Genomic DNA, 17,539 nt, shown 5'->3' with positions numbered 1-17,539 from the left:
CCTTTATTTGGTAGTGGCAGCCAGTATCGAAACGGGAAACCCAGTCAAAATTAAAAAATTCCCATATGCTCCTATACACGAACAAAACCATTTGCTTTAATTCCGTCTTTTAAATTTATGTAATCTTCAAACTTAAAAAATTCTAGAGTCCTCCCTACCTTAGGCAGTTTCCTGTACTGAGTTTCTGTACTGTATTCAATAAAATGGAAGAGAGCATGGCTTTATAAATTGATACAGGCAGGCCTCAGACAGGTGATACAAAGACAAGGAAAAAAAAAGCAAGATCTTGTGTATAAATACCCACTGATATATGTAATAGTTAACCTACACAGTGAAAAACGGTTTAATGTACTTTGGGGAAAAGATAAAAAAACCCACCCCAACAAACAAAACCCCAAACCAAAACCCACAAAAAACCCCAAACCAAACACCCAAACCAAACAACCAACAACCACTTCTGAAAAAAGAAGGGCCAAAAAAATAACTAGCACAGTCAATAAAAGGTTTTGAAATTGTTAAAAGTCTCTTGATAAAAGAGCAAGAAGAAATATCTGAAACAGCAAATTCTTCCTCCATTTTAAATGCTTATGATGCTATTATTCAAGCAGAATACCCTTGTAGGCCATGGCTCTCCTTTCCAGCAAATTGCCCAAAATGTCTTTTTTTACAAGCCGAGCATGAGGAAAAAGAAAAGTCAAGAAATTCTGACTGGAAATCAGAAGATAAGTGATGTAGTAAGGCTCCTAAGAAATTTGCCTTGCCATGCCACCAACATCTGGGTCAAATATTAACGTACACAACTTAAGAAGGAAAAACTAGTTTGAGGAAATCTAGTGTGCTGTACAGAAAAAACATGGGAAGTATGCTGAACCAGCTCTTTCAACATCACAGGCTGTGGGGTCCAAGGATTCAAAATCATCTGTGTTCTCCCATAATAAGGAAAACTTGAAGCAGAAAGCGGAACAGGGAAAAGAACATGACAGCCAGCCAAATAAATCATTCAACAAGTCTGTGATGGCTCCATTGGCTACTGCAGAACAACAGCTACCTCAAACCACAAAAACATTTAAAGAAGGGGCTTTCCAGATTTCACATGGGCAAAAGGAAATCTGCCTGTAAGAATATTTTTCTTTTAATTGACAATATCAAACATATGAGAACTAGAAAGATAATCGATATCAGAATGTAGAATAAACAAACTTTTAAAATAAACTGTAGCAGATAAACTCAACATTTATATTCTTGACCCATGTCATGTAAATTTTGAAAAAATGGAGGGAAACCTATGCATCCTGCCAGCAAAACCCCTCTGTTTCTTGCTTTCTAATTACAATATTACATGTATCATGAAATTCTACTAGTAAAGATGAACTTGTCTGAAATCATGCCTGTTTTTTGGACTATACCATGTCACTTGAATTTTGAGTGCTTTTTCTAGTTTTTTGTTTCATCGACTGTTACTGCTGCTTAGGTGCTGCTGCTAACAATAGTTTGCAATTTGTTCTTGATTCAAATACTGGTTCCACATGGCTGGTGCAATTAGCTTTTTTCCCCCCTCATTGTAAACACCATAGATTGCACTTTTGAAGGGATGAGATATCAGTCTGTTCAGGACAAGTTGTTTAGTTGATGCTTCTGTGGATTTTCTCTGTAATTTTCATCCAATATGACAGTTTGCTTTTGGCTCTAAACTATTGTGTTAGAATTGTTTATCTTCCCTCTACATTCCAGAGGTAGGTTGAATTAAGTTGTGGATAAAAGAGTTGCTAAAATCATGGGCAGTGATGACAGAGATCCTCGAATAAAATGTGCCAACTTATTCCTTTTCTTGTGAGCGTGTAGCCATTATAAATATTCTGAGGGCTTCACAGGAATCCTGTAAAATCTGCTAATAATATATTTCCTATCCATAGTGTGTTAGTACATTACATTTTATTACTACTAATAATAATACAATAAACCTGATTAGTAAGTTATGAGATATATCAAGAGGGGGACAGATAGAGGGCAATAAGTTCTAGATAAAGTATTTTAGAGCCGACACATTTGGCCATACATACATTGTCACTGAATGTGAAATCTGAATATTCTTTTTGATTGATAAAATTAAGAAAAAATACATGATTTAAGAGGATCTCCGGGACAATGTATTCTGCAAGTCCGAGTCGTCCACTGTGTTCTGCAAGACCCTGTACTGGTTCCCTGTATTTGTAGGTCATCTAAAGAGACCTCCAGAGTACAGTCTGTAAATTCTTACACCGCATCACTGGATTCCTCTATTAGTGAAGTTACAGGAATACTATCAGCTTGAAGTTTGAGAATCAAAACATTCAAGCAGAGCAAATGGAAATCAATCCTAAGAAAAGGTGTATTCTGTGAAATACTCCCAAGATTTATTACTGGAAATTGTGACACCCAAAATAACAGAATGCCCTTCCAAAGAAAAGTGAGAGGGCAAGGAAAATCTTCCTTGGAATCTCACTTGGGAAGATAATGTTCCCAGGTTGTGATGGAAAAAAAATTATAATGAAGTAGTAGTGATGATGGTGGCAATAATAATAATAAATGTTCTTGCATATCTTTATTGTATCTTTCACTTTAATGTGTTAACCAATGTTAAATGTTTTTTCACATTTCAGTGGATCCTTGGATTGGTAACAGGTGTTATATAGCTTTTCTGGCTTTGGTCATTTACAAAATAAGGTGTTGGACACTGTGCAACCTTAATCATAATTGTAACTAATTGATGTGATAGGCTAGTGAATGAGGCAGAGACCAGATCATTGTGTTCCACTAGACCAGGTCACACATTGCTGGCTCACAGTCAGTTTTCCACCCGCTAGTACCCCCAAGCCCCTCTCCCCAGGGCTTCTCTCAATCCACTCCTTGTCCAGCCTGTATTTGTGCTTGGGATTGCCCCGACCCATGTGCAGGACCTTGCCCTTGGCCTTGTTGAACTTCATGAGGTTTGCACGGTCCCACCTCTCCAGCCTGTCCAGGTCCCTCTGGCTGGCACATCCCTTCCCTCCAGCGCGTCGACTGCACCACACAGCTTGGGGTCATCAGCAAACTTGCTGAGAGTTTAACGCAATCCCACTGTCCATGTCACCAACGAAGGTGTTAAACAGCACTGGTCCCAACACCGACTCCTGCGGAATGTCACTCGTCCCTGCTCTCCACTTGGACATCGAGCTGTTGACCGCAACTCTCTGAGTGTGACCATCCAGGCATTCCTTATCCACCGAGTGGTCCATCCGTCAAACCTATGTCTCTCCCATTTAGAGACAAAGATGTCATGCAGGACTAACATAATGACTGACATGAATATGAACCATCTTTCCTGCAGTAACAAGAAGCTGTTAGTATAACTGGACTATGGTAAAAATAGAAATGCAAGAATTATAGAAATAAATGGAGACAGATAGGGTAAGTTTATTGAAAGGTTTTTAATCTTAAGTTTCACGTGTTAAGTTTTGAAATATAGAGCTCTCTTCACAGCATAATGTGTAGAATCAACTTTTTTGTTAATACTTTCATGTGGTTGTTTAGAATTTTATGTCTGTCTCAGGCTTGCATTTTAGCCATTTGGTCTTCAAGGCTTTGTAGTGAAGCTGCTGGCAAAACAGTAGTATTCTCAAGGTTGACTGCAGATTGGCTCAGGTATGGAAGACTGAAGACTTAGTGTGGAATGTTTTTTATGTTGAAAATTTAAAATATATCCATTTGATACCTATTTATACATTTTTACCACAGTCAGAACTTAGTAAGGTACTAGTGACTTCGGGATACAACTTTTGCTAAAACACTATGAGAATATGCAGCTTTTTAAAAAATAAACTACTTTTGTTCACATTGCATTGCTTGGTAGAGTATGAGAGATAAAGACTTACTGAATTGTAGGGAGTAGAAAGGCAGTTTTTCATCTGTCTTAAAACAGATAAATTCACGAAGATCCTAAGGGGTTTATTAGGTTCTTGTTATGGCTGAATCTATCCATGGGAATTCAACTGCGGCTTGCAGAAGAGGCTTGTTTGCCAGCAGCAGTGCCAGTGAAGCTTAATGCATGTTGACTATTCTTTTAAGAAAACAGTATTAGGTTCTGGTAAGTTCTGGTGGTGAATAGGAATACAGTATAAATAAAAATATGTACAGTAACTTTAGATTATTTAATATGATTCTTCAAAAGTAACCCGTACCTGTTATAACTTGAGACTTACTTTGCATAGTAAGAGGTCCTCAGATTAATTGCTAAAATGACACAACAACAAATGGAGATGCAAAAGCACAAATTTGTACTAAGAATGTAGACAAATTCAAGAGCATGATTCACATTTTCAAGTAGCTTAACTTCTTTGGGAAACACGCAGTATTAAAACTGCATGAAAAATGATGTATAGCTAACTTTTGGCGAGTATGACAGCATGTCAAGTGAGAAAAATGCCTTTTGGGATGTGTGAAGAGAGAAACGTTTATTTGCGTAAGCAACTAATTTGTGCAGTTTCAAACTTGGAAGTGGAGGATTTCTCCTTGCTAAAATGATCTGTGTGATAACGAAGAGACAAATAGATTGTTTAAGTAAGGTCACAGACAAAACCCAAGCCTGAATTCAGAAAGGCACAGGGACTGCAGCAGTATGAACTGAAAATACAGTATAGAGTAAGATGACAGCAGGAACTCTCTTGTTAAGAAATATTTTGAAAGAGGGAGATAAGCATTCAGCCATTCTCTATATACAATTTTCCTTATGGTCAGAAAGTGAGGCACACTGCACTTCACGATGCCAGCAGAGGAAGTAGTTAATGAAATATGGCCACTTTAATGGCATTTTCAAGTATACCTTGTCTAATTGTATTTTAACCATACAAACTAGAGCAGCAAGTACAAATCACATTTTCCTTCTTTGAAGCACAGGAGAGGTATGATTGTTTGGTATTTATTTAGAATTCCCAGTCTGTATCATCTTGATTTGCAGTAAGATTTCCAAGTTCAGTCCCAACTGCTGTTGAGGGCAGTGCCAAGAACTCTGATCTGTTATTTTGAATAGGAGGTGGTAATAGAGACAGTAGTGAATTCTGTGTTTGTTCTTTTATCTAGAAAGAAGAAAAGTTAAAACAGGGCTCCACATAAAAGTCTATATAACCTTGCATCTGACTACATTAAAAGCATGTGAAATCAGAGCCATCTTCTTGCATGTTTCAATATTGAAAATAACAGGATAAGGGGTTTAGCTTTCCTCAGAGTAAGTTAAACAAGTCTTTCAAGACTAATTACATTAGCTGTGCAGTTCTGCTTTAAATTAAGAATATTAACCGCTATTCTTATTAGTTAGGCTGACTTTAGTTAAGTTAAACCAACTTTATCAAAGGGGAAATGGATTACTCTTATGCTTCCTATAGTCTACCAATACCATTTTGTTTTTTTTAAAAAAAAAGTCTGAAGCAGATATGCTGTTACGGGATGGTTTTTGGCTCCTGCTAACTTAATTATTTTGTAACCCAACTAATATTTTATGGCTTATTAGGTTATAGGTGTGTCATTTAACAAAATATAGTAAACTCACCTGTCTGAAGAACGTATGCGAAAGCAAACTGCTGGCTGATGGCCTGGATCATAAAATGAACAATATAATTATGTTTTGGAAAGTAAAATACTGCTTTTGGAAAATGGGCCAGACTGACAAATCAATTTAAGCCCTATGTTTTTTCATCCACAGGACAAATGTGAAGCATGAGAAAAGCAGCACAAAATTCCTACATTCTGTGCCTCAATTTGTAGTGAAGGTGCTACTAAAGAAATCTATTTTTAAAGGCTTTTTCACTTTTCTGTTTAACAAGGAATTTAATGCCTCATTCAGAAGAGACCTAGTACTGAAAAACACGTACTTCTGATTTGTTTTTTTCTTGGACAAAGTGCATGTTTAAAAAACTAATTTTACTTGTTACAAAGTACATTCATATTACAAGAAATTCAGGGGTCAAACGACTTTAAAAGCATGGTTCCTTTAACAGGCAAGATAATTCTTAAATTACAAACCCAAAGGTAAGTGTAGTGTTTGCATAGTACTTCTGACTTTAACAGTATTCAACTAATTACTGTATCCTAAATTGTGGGCTATACTTGGTCTTAGATTGAAGTGACAGAAAATCAGTTTTCACCAAAAGGTTACCTTTTCTCAGGGTCCTGTTGCAAGCAAAGCTCTACCAAGTTGTGGAAAGCAGGTGAAAATGTTTTGGAAAAGGGAAGTTGTAGTCTTTCACTGGTCATTGTACGTGTCATGCTCTCACCAATTCCAGAATCAACACCTGATCGGGAATTCTTCATCCTGGATTCCCCACGGGGGAAGGTGTTTATGTCCCAAGGACAATACGTGGGACCTTTCAGCTTTTGCAGAAGCATCTAGTAGAAAGGAATAGCAGTGTAAGAGTTCAACAACTATGCACACCTATTCAGGCTAAGCTGTGAAACTCCAAGAATGGAAGGATTATTTGATCTAAGAAAGAAGCATGCGTATTTGAAATAACAAAAAGCAGCCACCATTTCAGCAGTAATAGCATTGGTTTCTCTGAGTAAAACAAAAAAAGCTCGGAGTGTTTTGAAGTAGAAGTAGAGTTTTAGCATCATACCTGAGTGCGAGGCATATCTTGAAATGGAACATGTCCATTGGCTAATTCACATGCTGTAATTCCCACACTGTAAATGTCAGACTTCATGTTATACCCAGACAAATCCTGTGAGAGAAAGAAAACTCTACTGGATCACTGGTGCCATTAAGCAGTGCTGACAAAAATACAAGTGTCTGTTTCAAGACAGGATTCTAATACCCTGTAATGTACATGGGATTGAGGTAATTAAATTGTGAAACCTCAGGCTTTGTTCAGAACTCTGATGGTTGTACTGAAGACAAGTTTTAGGATCTGCAGTAGTTTCCAGGAAGGTCAGCTAAAGAGACTTAGTACAGCACCACCTTACTGGCAGCTTTAAAACTGGTTCTCTTTAGGAGAATTACAAATTCAGTACATCTACGTCTTTTTAAAAATTGCAGTTCAGCAGCTTCCATTGCACTTCTACAAGCAGACTTAAGTTAGAAGTTGAGTACTTCTAGTAACTTTGAATAGGAAAAATGAAGTGTAATTTATACTAACCTGTCTCAGTAGTTCAGGACTCAGCCAAGGAAGCACAGATGTGCTAAACTGGGGGAAATCATATACCACCTTTGACTTTTGTCCATTGTTAACTAAACTGTAGAGGTTGTTTAAGCCAGAGAGAGAAACCAGCCCATCCCCTGAAATCAGAATGTGGCTAGCTTTAATATTCCTGTAACATAAAGTGGTAAATTTTAGTTATAAGAATTACTCAAAGTACTACTAGAGTAGAAAGGCTTTCATATTTAATTAACTTATAGTGAGATGTTAGCATGCAGTTCTGTTTAGCAGATTATTTTCATGAAGTTGTTCACTCAGTATGAGTTGTCTTGTTAATACAGCCCCAAGAGAGAGGAGAGATGATCAGCAAGAAAAAACTGCCAGAAATTGGGAGAGGGCCCTCCTTTCCTGCAAAGGGTGTAAAGTAAGGAAGCCCTTCCGGCAACTGTGATTCTCTTCTGCTTCAAGGAGACAAAACCAGACAGATATATAATCCCTGTAACAAATGGCTTTAAATAATGTATGAATACTGTTCTTGTTAAGCTTCTACAAACTTGTTTCTGCTGGATTACTGAAAAAAATTGCTTCTGCACTGTCTGACATAAGAAGGTATATAGAAAAAGGAAGGAGAAAACACTTAAACTGAAAATTAGTTTTGAAGCAAAACTAAATTATTAAACTGGATGCTGTAATCTGATTCTTACCTATTGACATTCTCCTACCTGTGAATGTAGCCATTCTGGTGCATGTAATTTAGTCCTCTGATTGCACCAAACAGAATGTTCCCTATCAAAGCTTCACTCATTCCTTCAGGAAAGTAAGTCTTCAGCAGGTGTCTAGCTGAACCTGGATGTGAAAAAAACCTAGCTAAGCCTAACAAGTCTTGTTAAATTACTTGTCTATGCTTGCTTCATTGTATACGTTCATCAAGAGCAGCATTCTCATCTTTATATTGACTATGGTACGTCAAGAACAGTTACATGGATGCAACTGATGCATTCATCAGGCAAAGATCACACTCAAGTCATGCTTCTATTGACTGAAAGTCTATGCCAAACCTGTATTCAATCTAGACAAGTTTTCCGCTGGCAAAATTCAAAGTTGTATAAAGTCAAATACATCTCCCAATTACCATTCCTCACATAGCGGGTGTTAGGACTATGTGCCGTTCAAATACCAGTCTTCACTGGGGAGGAAGATTATGTACAGAAGACTTCTCTAAACAACTGGTTTGGGAAAGTTTGTTTTTTCTACAAGATAGGAGATGCTTAAAGAAAAACCTCTCATGGACCACGAGATTGTGTCAACCCTTTTTCCTATTCCAAAATTGCAGTTAACAGTTCTTACCATAGGCCATGAATGGGGAGATGACCCAAAGCCAACTACCAGCTGTAAACACTGTCCAAAGCGTCATTACATTGGGATGCTGGAAAAAGTGGGATAAAACCACCTCATTCTATAGAATTAAATAAAAGTGGATGTGTTAACCACAGGACAACAGTCTTACTAAGAGCATTAACTACATCAGTAATCAGTAGAAAGAACTGTTCCCTGTGTGCATTTATACAAAGTTGCAGCCTGCAATAAAAATGTAAATAACTTGCCTATAATTGCATTTGTCTGAAGTAAATTTAATTTGCTCATAGTCCAAAGTTTTGGTGTTAAATACAGAGTACAGAACATGTTTAAAAGAAAAAGCTGTACAATTACAGAAGTATTTCTAAAACACTTGTCAACTGTTTTCTTCAGAAAGCAACTCTCAAATTTACACATGCCTTGTGTTTATATTCTACTCCTTTGGAAGCAAAACTTGACTGAAATGACCAAGTACAAACACAAAGACTAACTCTGTTTAATAACCTCATACGTATTCATCACCATCTTCATCAGACTTGTGTAGAAATGCTGTTGCTTTACCTGTAAGGCTTTCAAATGCTCTTCAGAGCAATTTTCTAGGTCTGTGATCCTTACAGCAACTTGCATGCCTGTAGGCGTATGCCGTGCAAGGTAGACTGAAGTTAAATTGTTGAACCTCCTTCCTGAAACCAGAAGTGGCTACCTTAACATTGGAAAATACAATAATCCACCACATAATTTCCTTCATATTTAGAAAAAATTTTACATTCAAAATTGCAATTGAGAGCAGCATGACATTTTCTTTAAGATTGTCAAGAACTTAAGTAGTTGCAACAAAATATATCCAGCAATAGTTAAAAGCATGGCTCTGCTATTTTTAGAACTAAAAGTGTTGAAATGTTGGTCAGTATCAATTATACATCTAAATTAACAACACTTTTAGCATGCATATTCACATAAACATATGCATGCACAATAGGATTCAGGGCAGTCACCCTTACAACAATCAACTTGGGTAGCCAAGTGACAAGACATGATGTTACTTCATGCTGCATTTATTGTGCACATACCACAGATTTAGAAAACTGACATGCACATGCACAAATATCAGGAGAAAAATTCAGGTAATTGTTGATTTGTCTTATATCTTAAAATAAGTGATCACTGGAACATGAGCAATATTCTGCGCTCCTCTGGAATAAGGAGACACAAGAATAGTTCTAGTCAGCTGATAACACATTTTCCAAACTTAATATTTACTGCTGTTAGCAATAACCTATTGAGAGCATACATCTGCGGGAACAATAAATATTTTAAGGTACATTTATGTTACCTATTTCCAGCTGGAGTTCATAGTGAGAGACATTAGAAGAGCAAAATACCATTTCATTCCTTCCTGTAGATGGGGGAATCCAGGCTAGATCAGAATCAGCCTAACAGTGAGGAAAAAACAGTTCTCAAAATGACTATGTGATTCTTAAACATTTACATGTTTAAAATTAATGTAGAAATATCATTAATTAGAATGCTAAGATCAGGTACTCAAGTCACAATATTCAAGCTGGTGCTTTTACCATTACACTGATAGTTTTATGAGCTACTGCGGGGGTTTTTGTGTGTGTGCGTTTTGTTTTTAAACTGGTACAAGACTAACAGTAACGCTTAGTTACCTATAGTCTTCTTCCAAAGTGGAAGCCCTCAAAGTACTCTGGTTATTTTTGCTGTTAATATAAAGTATGCCCTAATGAGATTATTTTTAGTATGTACCAGCTTTGTATTTAACATTGCCAGTTAATGTTTCTATTTTCTTCTTACCAGGCATTCATGGACACTGCTCTGAGATAGCTCTTCTGGTCTGATTGATTCAACTGGTGTACGTAGAATACAGGAACAGTCCTCAAGAACAGAAACAAGTGAATGTTAGTGGAGTTGCTGTAATTCATTAAACGTGGCAGTGGGAAAACATCGAAAGTAGCCCCTATAAGCAGGAGTTCAGAAAGTTTTCTGCTACAAGTTAGTCAAGTAAGAGGTTAAGAAACAGCACAGAGGTCATGCATGGCAGACCTATGATGAAGAGATACTAAACAGTTTCCTTCACCAAAAGTTGATAGACCAAAGTTTAAACATCTCAGTCCTGTGGAAATCCCCTCAAGCAAGACATTTCACCAGAACTTTTTCACATTAACATATGACTGCCAAAGATTTTTAAATACAGACTTACCAAACAAGACATGGAACCGCTTTAGATCAGGGGAAAATTCATATTTATCCTAGAAAAATTAAAGTAGCAATGTAAGATCATACATAAACCTGTGATAAATGGAATTATCTTTAATCACAACTGAGGCATTCATCTCAGTTAACACACACAAAACCAAAACTATAGCTCTGGGAAAGCCTGCTTCTATTGAGCCTTTAAGCAGCATATGGATTTCAAACTCCATACTGAAGATGGACAACATGTATTTCAACTCAAGTTTTCCTTTTTGATTCATGGGTTTAGAGATCTTATTACCACTTCTGAACAAACAATTTAATTGCAAGTTAAGTACATAAATGCAGAAAGTAAAAAGGAACAGATTCATGAATCCCTGGCAGTTTGTAGGAAGGTTGTTTTAAAGGAGCACAGCTGTGCTAGCCAGATCTCAGCTCAGCAGTGTGCAGCTGAACTAGCTCACAAAAAAAAGGAGCAAGCCAGAAGCAATTGCACTTTCCATTTCACAAGTGAGAGGGGAAATACTAGTGTAAGGGATTTGAGTAAAAAAAAGGAAGGTAACCAACTCCGATAATTTTTGCTTTACGTAGGCTGCAGAATCAGCATTCAGACTCCCTCACAGATCAGAGTAAGCCACTCTGAAAGTCCTCCAGTAGACTTACTTTATGTCTGATTCTTTGAAAGTTTAGGCAGTGAGGAGAGAAAGATGACTATGTCTAATAAGCATATCAAATCTTCTGAAGCGTAGAGTGGGACTAGCTAATTTATTTTAGCTACAAACAAGTCTTCTACCATGATGAATCCTACTTGGTGGCTGACAAAGTCAGCTACAGGAGGTAGTTCCATGTTAGTATGTAATTACTGCTTGAAAGTTAATTTTAAAAAGGTAAAAAAACGTACTATACCAGAAATTGATCATTTTGTGTATCAAGGAGCTAAACTTGATTATATCCCACATTTAAATTATGTATGCTATTTAATCAAGGCAACACTCCTGAAAAGCTAACAAGCTCCTGCCACCCCATCCACTGCCAAATATCCAAGCCACAACTAATCCTTAATACTTTTACCCTGAAAATCTGCTTGAAGTAAAGAAATAATGTAATTCCTTTAAAGATCAAAAATTGAGACAAAAGGAGATCCTTAGCAGGTATTGGGCACCTTCAGAGGATTAGGGCTGGACTTACCCAACTTCACTGAGGAAGTCTGTGACAGAGTAGGAAAAAGAAAATGCAGGTGCTTCAAGACACTGGCCAGCACTGTAATAGCTACAGCATCCTTCTCCTACCTGGAAAGAAGACACCTCATTCCATTATACAAGATAATTTATTCTGTTGCTTGGAATATGAAACCACAAAAGCTAAGCTGAAGAATAAGGTCTTAATAACTATGATACACAGAAGTCAAATCGTAGAATTTGTTCAAAGGTGTACAGCCAGCCTACAGAAACGTCCACAATCCACATTTGTACGGGTAACATTACAAATGCAAGATTTTTATTTTTGTTTTTCCTTATGTAGTTTAACATTGCTTCCACTTGCAATACGGTTTTGGATCATGTCCCTACATAAACCTTTTCCCTGTTTCCACAGTTTTCGTTCTGTACCGCACACTTTTTTTTTGTACTGCGGGCAGTGACACTAAACCTGGACATTCGTCCTAGCCTGGCCGAAGCTTCGGACGCAGCGAGCGACGCGGGGGAGAAAGAAAAACGGGAAAACGTGCCAGTGCGCTGGGGAGCGCGGAGGCTCGGGAGCCCGAAGCCCCGGTACCGCGCGTCACTCCGGTTCTGCGGGCGCCGGGCTGCAGCTCCTACTGCAGCGTTCGGAGTGCCCGAGGCAGCTCTCGGTGGCGTATCTCGAGTTAAACGATCCGTCCGAGACAAAAGTAACGGGACGCGAAAACACGACGCCCCGCAGGCTCTCCCCGGCGGGCTCCTCCCCGGCGCCCTTAAACGCGTACCCTGCCTTCCCCGCGGCGGCCGGGACACGGCTGCGGCCCTGCCAGCGCGGCGGCCCCCGCGCCGCTCCCCACAGCCGCCTCCCGAGCTCGGCGTGCGCCGCGCCCACGCCCCGGCCCGCCCGGCTCCCCCCGCAGCGGGGCTGAGCGTGCGGCAGGCCCCGAGCCCCGGGAAGCCCTGCCGGGAGGCAGCGCCCGCTCCTACCCGCCGCCGCCGCCGCCGCCTGAGGTCAGGGTCAGGGCCAGGGGCCGGCGCGACCGCCGAGCCGAGCCGCCAGCCCGGAACCCCGCCCCGCTCCCAGCCCCTGCGGAGTGGCGGGCGGTGGCCGCCCGTTCCAGGCGGCCCAGCGCATTGTGGGCCTTGTCGTCCGCGCCGGCAGCCCCTCCGCGCCGCGCGGCCAGCCGGGGGCTGTAGTTCTGGGGCGGGAGCCGGGCGGAAGCCATCGGGGTCCTTCCTCAGTCGCCGCTTTATGACAGGCGGGGCTGTCGCCCGTCGGCCTCGGGCGGCGGCGGGGAGGGGGCGCGCCGGAGGAAGCGCGGGCGGGTAAGCGGCGCTGGGCGCTGATTCGGGGTGGCTCTGCCGCCTCAGGGGTAATTTAGCGAGCTGCTCCCTCGCGCTAACCCGAGGGCCGCGTCCTCCCTCCCCTCCCGCTGGGGGGCCGTGCCCCGCTGAGCCGCGGCACCCCGCAGGTTGTCCTGGGGCACCGGCTGCGCCTGGCGCAGGCCGCGGAGGTCCAGCGGGCTGCGGCGGGCGGGCGGGCGGCGGACGCAGGAGCGCGGGGCCTGGGCGGGAGGCAGCGCCGTGGGCCGGGCGGCGCCGGCCCGTGTGGCGAGCCCTCCCGGGAGCGGGGCAGATAAGGGGTCCCTCATCCTTTCTGGTGTTGCAGCTGGCAGAACTCTTTTCACGTGGTAACGTAGACAGGAATTCTGTTCGATACTGGGCTTAGAGTGCGGTCAGGTGCTGGGCTCTGGCTGGAGCGGTGGCGGCGGCTGCAGGCGTGGGGGCTGCTGTGACCTTCAGCGTGCTCGGGAGCTCCTTCCCGCCGCGAGTACCCGTAATTGTGTGGGCTCTCCGTGGACGTTTATGTCACTGCTCTAGGAAGGCGAAGCGTGGTGACATTTCAGTAGTTGTCCTGCTTACGTATGGATTTGAGAGCAAGGAGACTTTGGCTTCTATCTTTTTAATCACATTGTTACATCCTGATAGCTGATTACACTGTAGTAAGAGTAGTCAGTAGATGTCTTTTATTCTGCCAGCCATCCTAGTGAAAAAGTGCTATGTGGAGTTGCATCCTTGCATTACTATTTTTTTAATGTAATCTTCGGCTGTTGCATACATGCTTATTTTTTGGATATGTTTCAGAGTTATTGTTGACTGATTCCGAGAGTCTGATGCAATTAGTTACTATACTAGTAAATAACTTTTCACACAACATTACAAGGCAACAGTCAATTTTAGGTTTGCTTTCAGATACTCGTTACCTTTCAAAATATGTGTTTCTGAGTAAAGATAGGTAGACTTTTTAAATTACACTTCTAACACTGAAGCTAAATTGAAAAATTAATTTCCAATACTTGAAATTTGTCAACCCTCTGATGTGATGGTCTATTAGAACTGTATCAGTTTATCAAATTTCTGTTATCAGTGTCTGAAAATATAACTTATAGAATGCTGGAAAATGACAGACCTTTCTGATGGTGGTTTATATCTATTAGAGGGCTTGCTGGGGTGAATGCTGTGCAGTAGGAGGGCTGTCTTTCAGGAATGATAAATGTGATTAATTGATTAGTTTTCCAAGAAGACACAAAAATAGCGTTTTCATGGAGATGGTTACAAAAGAGATGACGGATACTTTTTATCTAGTTAGGTTGCTAGTGATACTCAGGTGACTGAGTCATAGATCAGTCTGGTTTATTCTAATAAATACAGAATTGTAACTGTTAAAATGCTGAGTACTGACTGGGGTATATATTAAGAAACTTAAACCACTTTCTTGGTTGAATTCAGCTATGCATGAACTGTAAGCATTAGTGATTTCAGTTAATTTAAATGTTATTTAAGTTCACTTGAGGTATACTTTATAGAGAACAAGCTTCAATTTTAAAAGAAGCATGTAGCAACTTTTATAATGAAATATTAGCACAGCACCTGCCTCAAGAGCATATATCACTTTTTTGTACTAACCAACAGATACTGGATTTCATGACAGTTCTTTTTTTCTCTGAAAAAAGAGATTGGTTCCCCTGTGATCATGACGTTACTATGTGTATCCATTATTTCTTGCAGGTAGACTTTTTTCTTCTGAAAGAAGAAAACCTGCGAGAAATAGTGGATACATGTAGTAAAGCTATGATTGTGCATTTATGGAAAAGAATTGAGAATTAATAAAACTTGATATGGGTATTTCTTGTAGGTAGCATTCATAGTTTGAGATGAAGTTAGACTTCAGTTAAGTGTGTGCTATTTTTAGACTGTGTCCTGAGGGTGATACAACCTCCAAGCATGTAGGACTTAAAAAATCTTACTATCAAACTGTGGTATTTAACACTATACATGTATACATATACATAAAGCATATATACATGTACTTAACAGGTAGTTTTGCTACTTATGGAGAATACGGATCGTTACAAATGACTGACAAGGAGAAAAAGTGAGTCTGGCTTGGTGTAACTCTGGATAAAAAGGATGAGGGGACCATTGTGGCCAGTTTCATGACCCCCTTGATATTCATCATCTTCTAAGAGGCATTCTCCAGCTTCTGCTCTGAGCCCTTATCCCCACCCCAAATTAAAAACAATCCAGGAGGTGAGGGGGGGAGTGTTTGTTTTGTTTTCTTACAGTTCCTTTCTTATACCATACTATTTATGGTTGAAGGTCTGTTGCAGGTTTACTTATGATTATTATACTTGTTATTAGGATTGTGTTGGCATGCTGTTATTACTTTTTTTCCCTTATATGAGAGAAACACAAGCACTAAGTAGGTTTCTGTAGGGTTAGTAATGGCTGAAAATAACAGGTGGTAGGCACACAGTAAGTGTTAATTGTGATAGACAGAGTTCATGTTCACATAGATTTGTTTTTCAGTATATAGTCTTTGTCCTTCATCTCATACTATGTAGTTGAAGGATTTGGCCTCTGCCTCTGAGCGCTAGTCCCAGAAATGTTTTGGCAGCAATTCAGTGTGGTCATGTTTGCTATAAGAATAGAACTGTTTCTTTAACCTTGAAATGCAAAATATGTTTATTGTTATTAGCTGGCTTGACACCATTCCAATTTTAGTAATGAAAAAAGGACTGTGTTAATGACTTGATGCAATTTTTTTTTAATTGCATATTTACATAGCAGTAAAATTTGTCATCTCAGAATAATTAACTTGTTCAGTTGGATTCCTTTTGGAAAATGGATGTTGCCTTCTCTCTTAACCAAGTGAGAATTTTCTTTGTTGTTGAAATTTTGTTTGTGTTGGTTGTGGCCAGATGTCTTGCATCCTGTAATTGTGGAGGAGCAGGCCTAGTTTAGTCTTTCCAAGTGTTTGTGAGGAGTTAACTGTTGTCAACAAGTGGAATACAGCAGGAATTAACAGGATGTTTACATTTGAGTTTCAACGTTGTCAAAATACATGCCAATATTTTTGATATATTTTTAACTTTAAGCACGAAGAAATTAACACATACATTTGTCTATGGTCTCCAGTTGTAAAAGCCATTTCTCTTACCCTTCTGATAATTAAAATTTGAATTAGAGTTCTCTAGTGGTAGCATGTCTTCAGAATTACATTCTGAAATAAGATTGCACAACTGACTTTTTGCATTTATCTTGAATTGTTCAAAGCAGTAGTTACAAAAAGAAGACAATAAGTTTTAATATTTTATAGCTATTTCAACTTTTCTATGGCTTTACTCAGTATTGCTTTTGCAAGTTAATCTTGGCAGAGATCTTCTGACTCATTAAAGGAAAAATTAATAAGATCTGTCATGTGGTCAGGAGCACTCATTTTTGTCTCTTTGCTACTAAGCTCAAATCATGCATTGAAATATCAGTGTTTTAATGGAATATGTGGTTCCTATTCTTTTAGGTTTTCTTTTTTAACCTATACACTATGACATGTTACCATTTAGTAGACAATTGATGTGTATTTCTTGTAATGCTTTTAACATGTTTTTCCAGCCCTTCTTATTTTTTTGTTGGTTATGCTTTAATTTTTGTATAGCTTTCATTGGGCATTTTGTCAGGTCTTGTTATAACATTGGTGAATAATAAGACTGTTGCTTGTGTCATAAGTGATAGCCCTCCATGCTGTTTAAAATACTTCTTGGTATGAATGGGCTCCAGCACTGCCTTTCTTTTGAAGTTTCTTTTCCATTTCCCGTGTACAGATGATCTCACAAACCTCAGAGCAACTTGGATTCTGTGGGGCAGATGCAAAAGGCCTAGGACTAGTTCTCACTTACACAAAATGTCTTTTTCATAAGCGTGCTGTGGGTACTCCTCGTTTTAGCTTACTGTTTCAAGCTGCATGATAACTGTAATGTGAAACATATCATGGAGTAAAATTTAATTTAGAGAGCACAGAAATATACAGATTGAGATAGATGTGTATGTATGTATACAAAATGTTGTCTGTTATTTCCATTTCTCTTGAGCGTTCCTTGAAGAAAGCCTCCTGAGAGCACCACTCCTGCATATAGGCCATTCTCCAATACTTGAATTCTCCTTATTTTTTCTATGTTCTATTAACCTATTTGTAAAAGACTCAAACATCAATGGGAAATTGGCCTATGAGGTAGTAGGGGGACAAAACTGATAAGAGGTACCTCTGTGTGGAATGAATATAGTAAATGGACAGTGGAAATAATCTTTATA

At 39.6% G+C, this 17,539-nt stretch overlaps 2 protein-coding genes across 10 annotated transcripts in view; one reads left to right on the top strand and one right to left on the bottom strand.

Moving 5' to 3' along the window:
* Positions 1-3,427: 3,427 nt before the first annotated feature.
* On the bottom strand, positions 3,428-13,005 carry STRADB (STE20 related adaptor beta). 4 transcript variants are annotated; one of them, XM_074872904.1, is made up of 13 exons: positions 12,878-13,005; positions 11,901-12,001; positions 10,720-10,768; positions 10,314-10,394; positions 9,832-9,931; positions 9,060-9,181; positions 8,490-8,598; positions 7,865-7,988; positions 7,143-7,314; positions 6,624-6,728; positions 6,167-6,396; positions 5,561-5,603; positions 3,428-5,090 (listed from the first exon to the last, which is right to left on the bottom strand). In XM_074872904.1, the coding sequence occupies exons 3-13, from the start codon at positions 10,729-10,731 to the stop codon at positions 4,938-4,940; spliced, it is 1,251 nt and encodes a 416-aa protein (XP_074729005.1). In that variant the 5' UTR covers positions 10,732-10,768; positions 11,901-12,001; positions 12,878-13,005; the 3' UTR covers positions 3,428-4,937. The 4 variants fall into 4 exon arrangements, with proteins under 4 accessions (XP_074729005.1, XP_074729006.1, XP_074729008.1 ...); XM_074872905.1 differs by lacking the exon at positions 11,901-12,001 and having other exon boundaries at positions 12,878-12,987; XM_074872907.1 differs by lacking the exon at positions 12,878-13,005 and having other exon boundaries at positions 3,428-5,028; positions 11,901-12,793.
* The window catches only part of TRAK2 (trafficking kinesin protein 2), a 28,229-nt gene continuing 23,573 nt past the window's right edge, over positions 12,884-17,539 (top strand). For 2 of the 6 annotated variants that reach the window (XM_074872888.1, XM_074872882.1), the window contains exon 1: positions 13,126-13,216. The gene's annotated coding sequence lies outside the window, so the exon portion shown is untranslated. Of the gene's footprint in view, positions 12,902-13,124; positions 13,217-13,551; positions 13,582-16,604; positions 17,155-17,539 lie in introns of those variants that run through there. The other 4 variants (XM_074872886.1, XM_074872887.1, XM_074872885.1 and 1 more) reach the window with 4 other exon arrangements.

This window comes from Strix uralensis, chromosome 6 (assembly GCF_047716275.1).
Source record: "Strix uralensis isolate ZFMK-TIS-50842 chromosome 6, bStrUra1, whole genome shotgun sequence".
Classification (NCBI taxonomy): Eukaryota; Metazoa; Chordata; class Aves; order Strigiformes; family Strigidae; genus Strix; species Strix uralensis.
Note: the sequence above shows the minus strand (reverse complement) of the source record. Positions and strands in the feature narration are given on the sequence as shown.

Bases quoted from the DNA above. Each gene is read 5' to 3' on its own strand.
- STRADB (XM_074872904.1), bottom strand. The intron at 7,989-8,489 runs GTAAGAACTGTT...TTTCACATCCAG, and splicing joins CTCCCCATTCATGGCCTATG to GTTCAGCTAGACACCTGCTG. The intron at 6,397-6,623 runs GTATGATGCTAA...CCTTTCTACTAG, and splicing joins AAGATATGCCTCGCACTCAG to ATGCTTCTGCAAAAGCTGAA.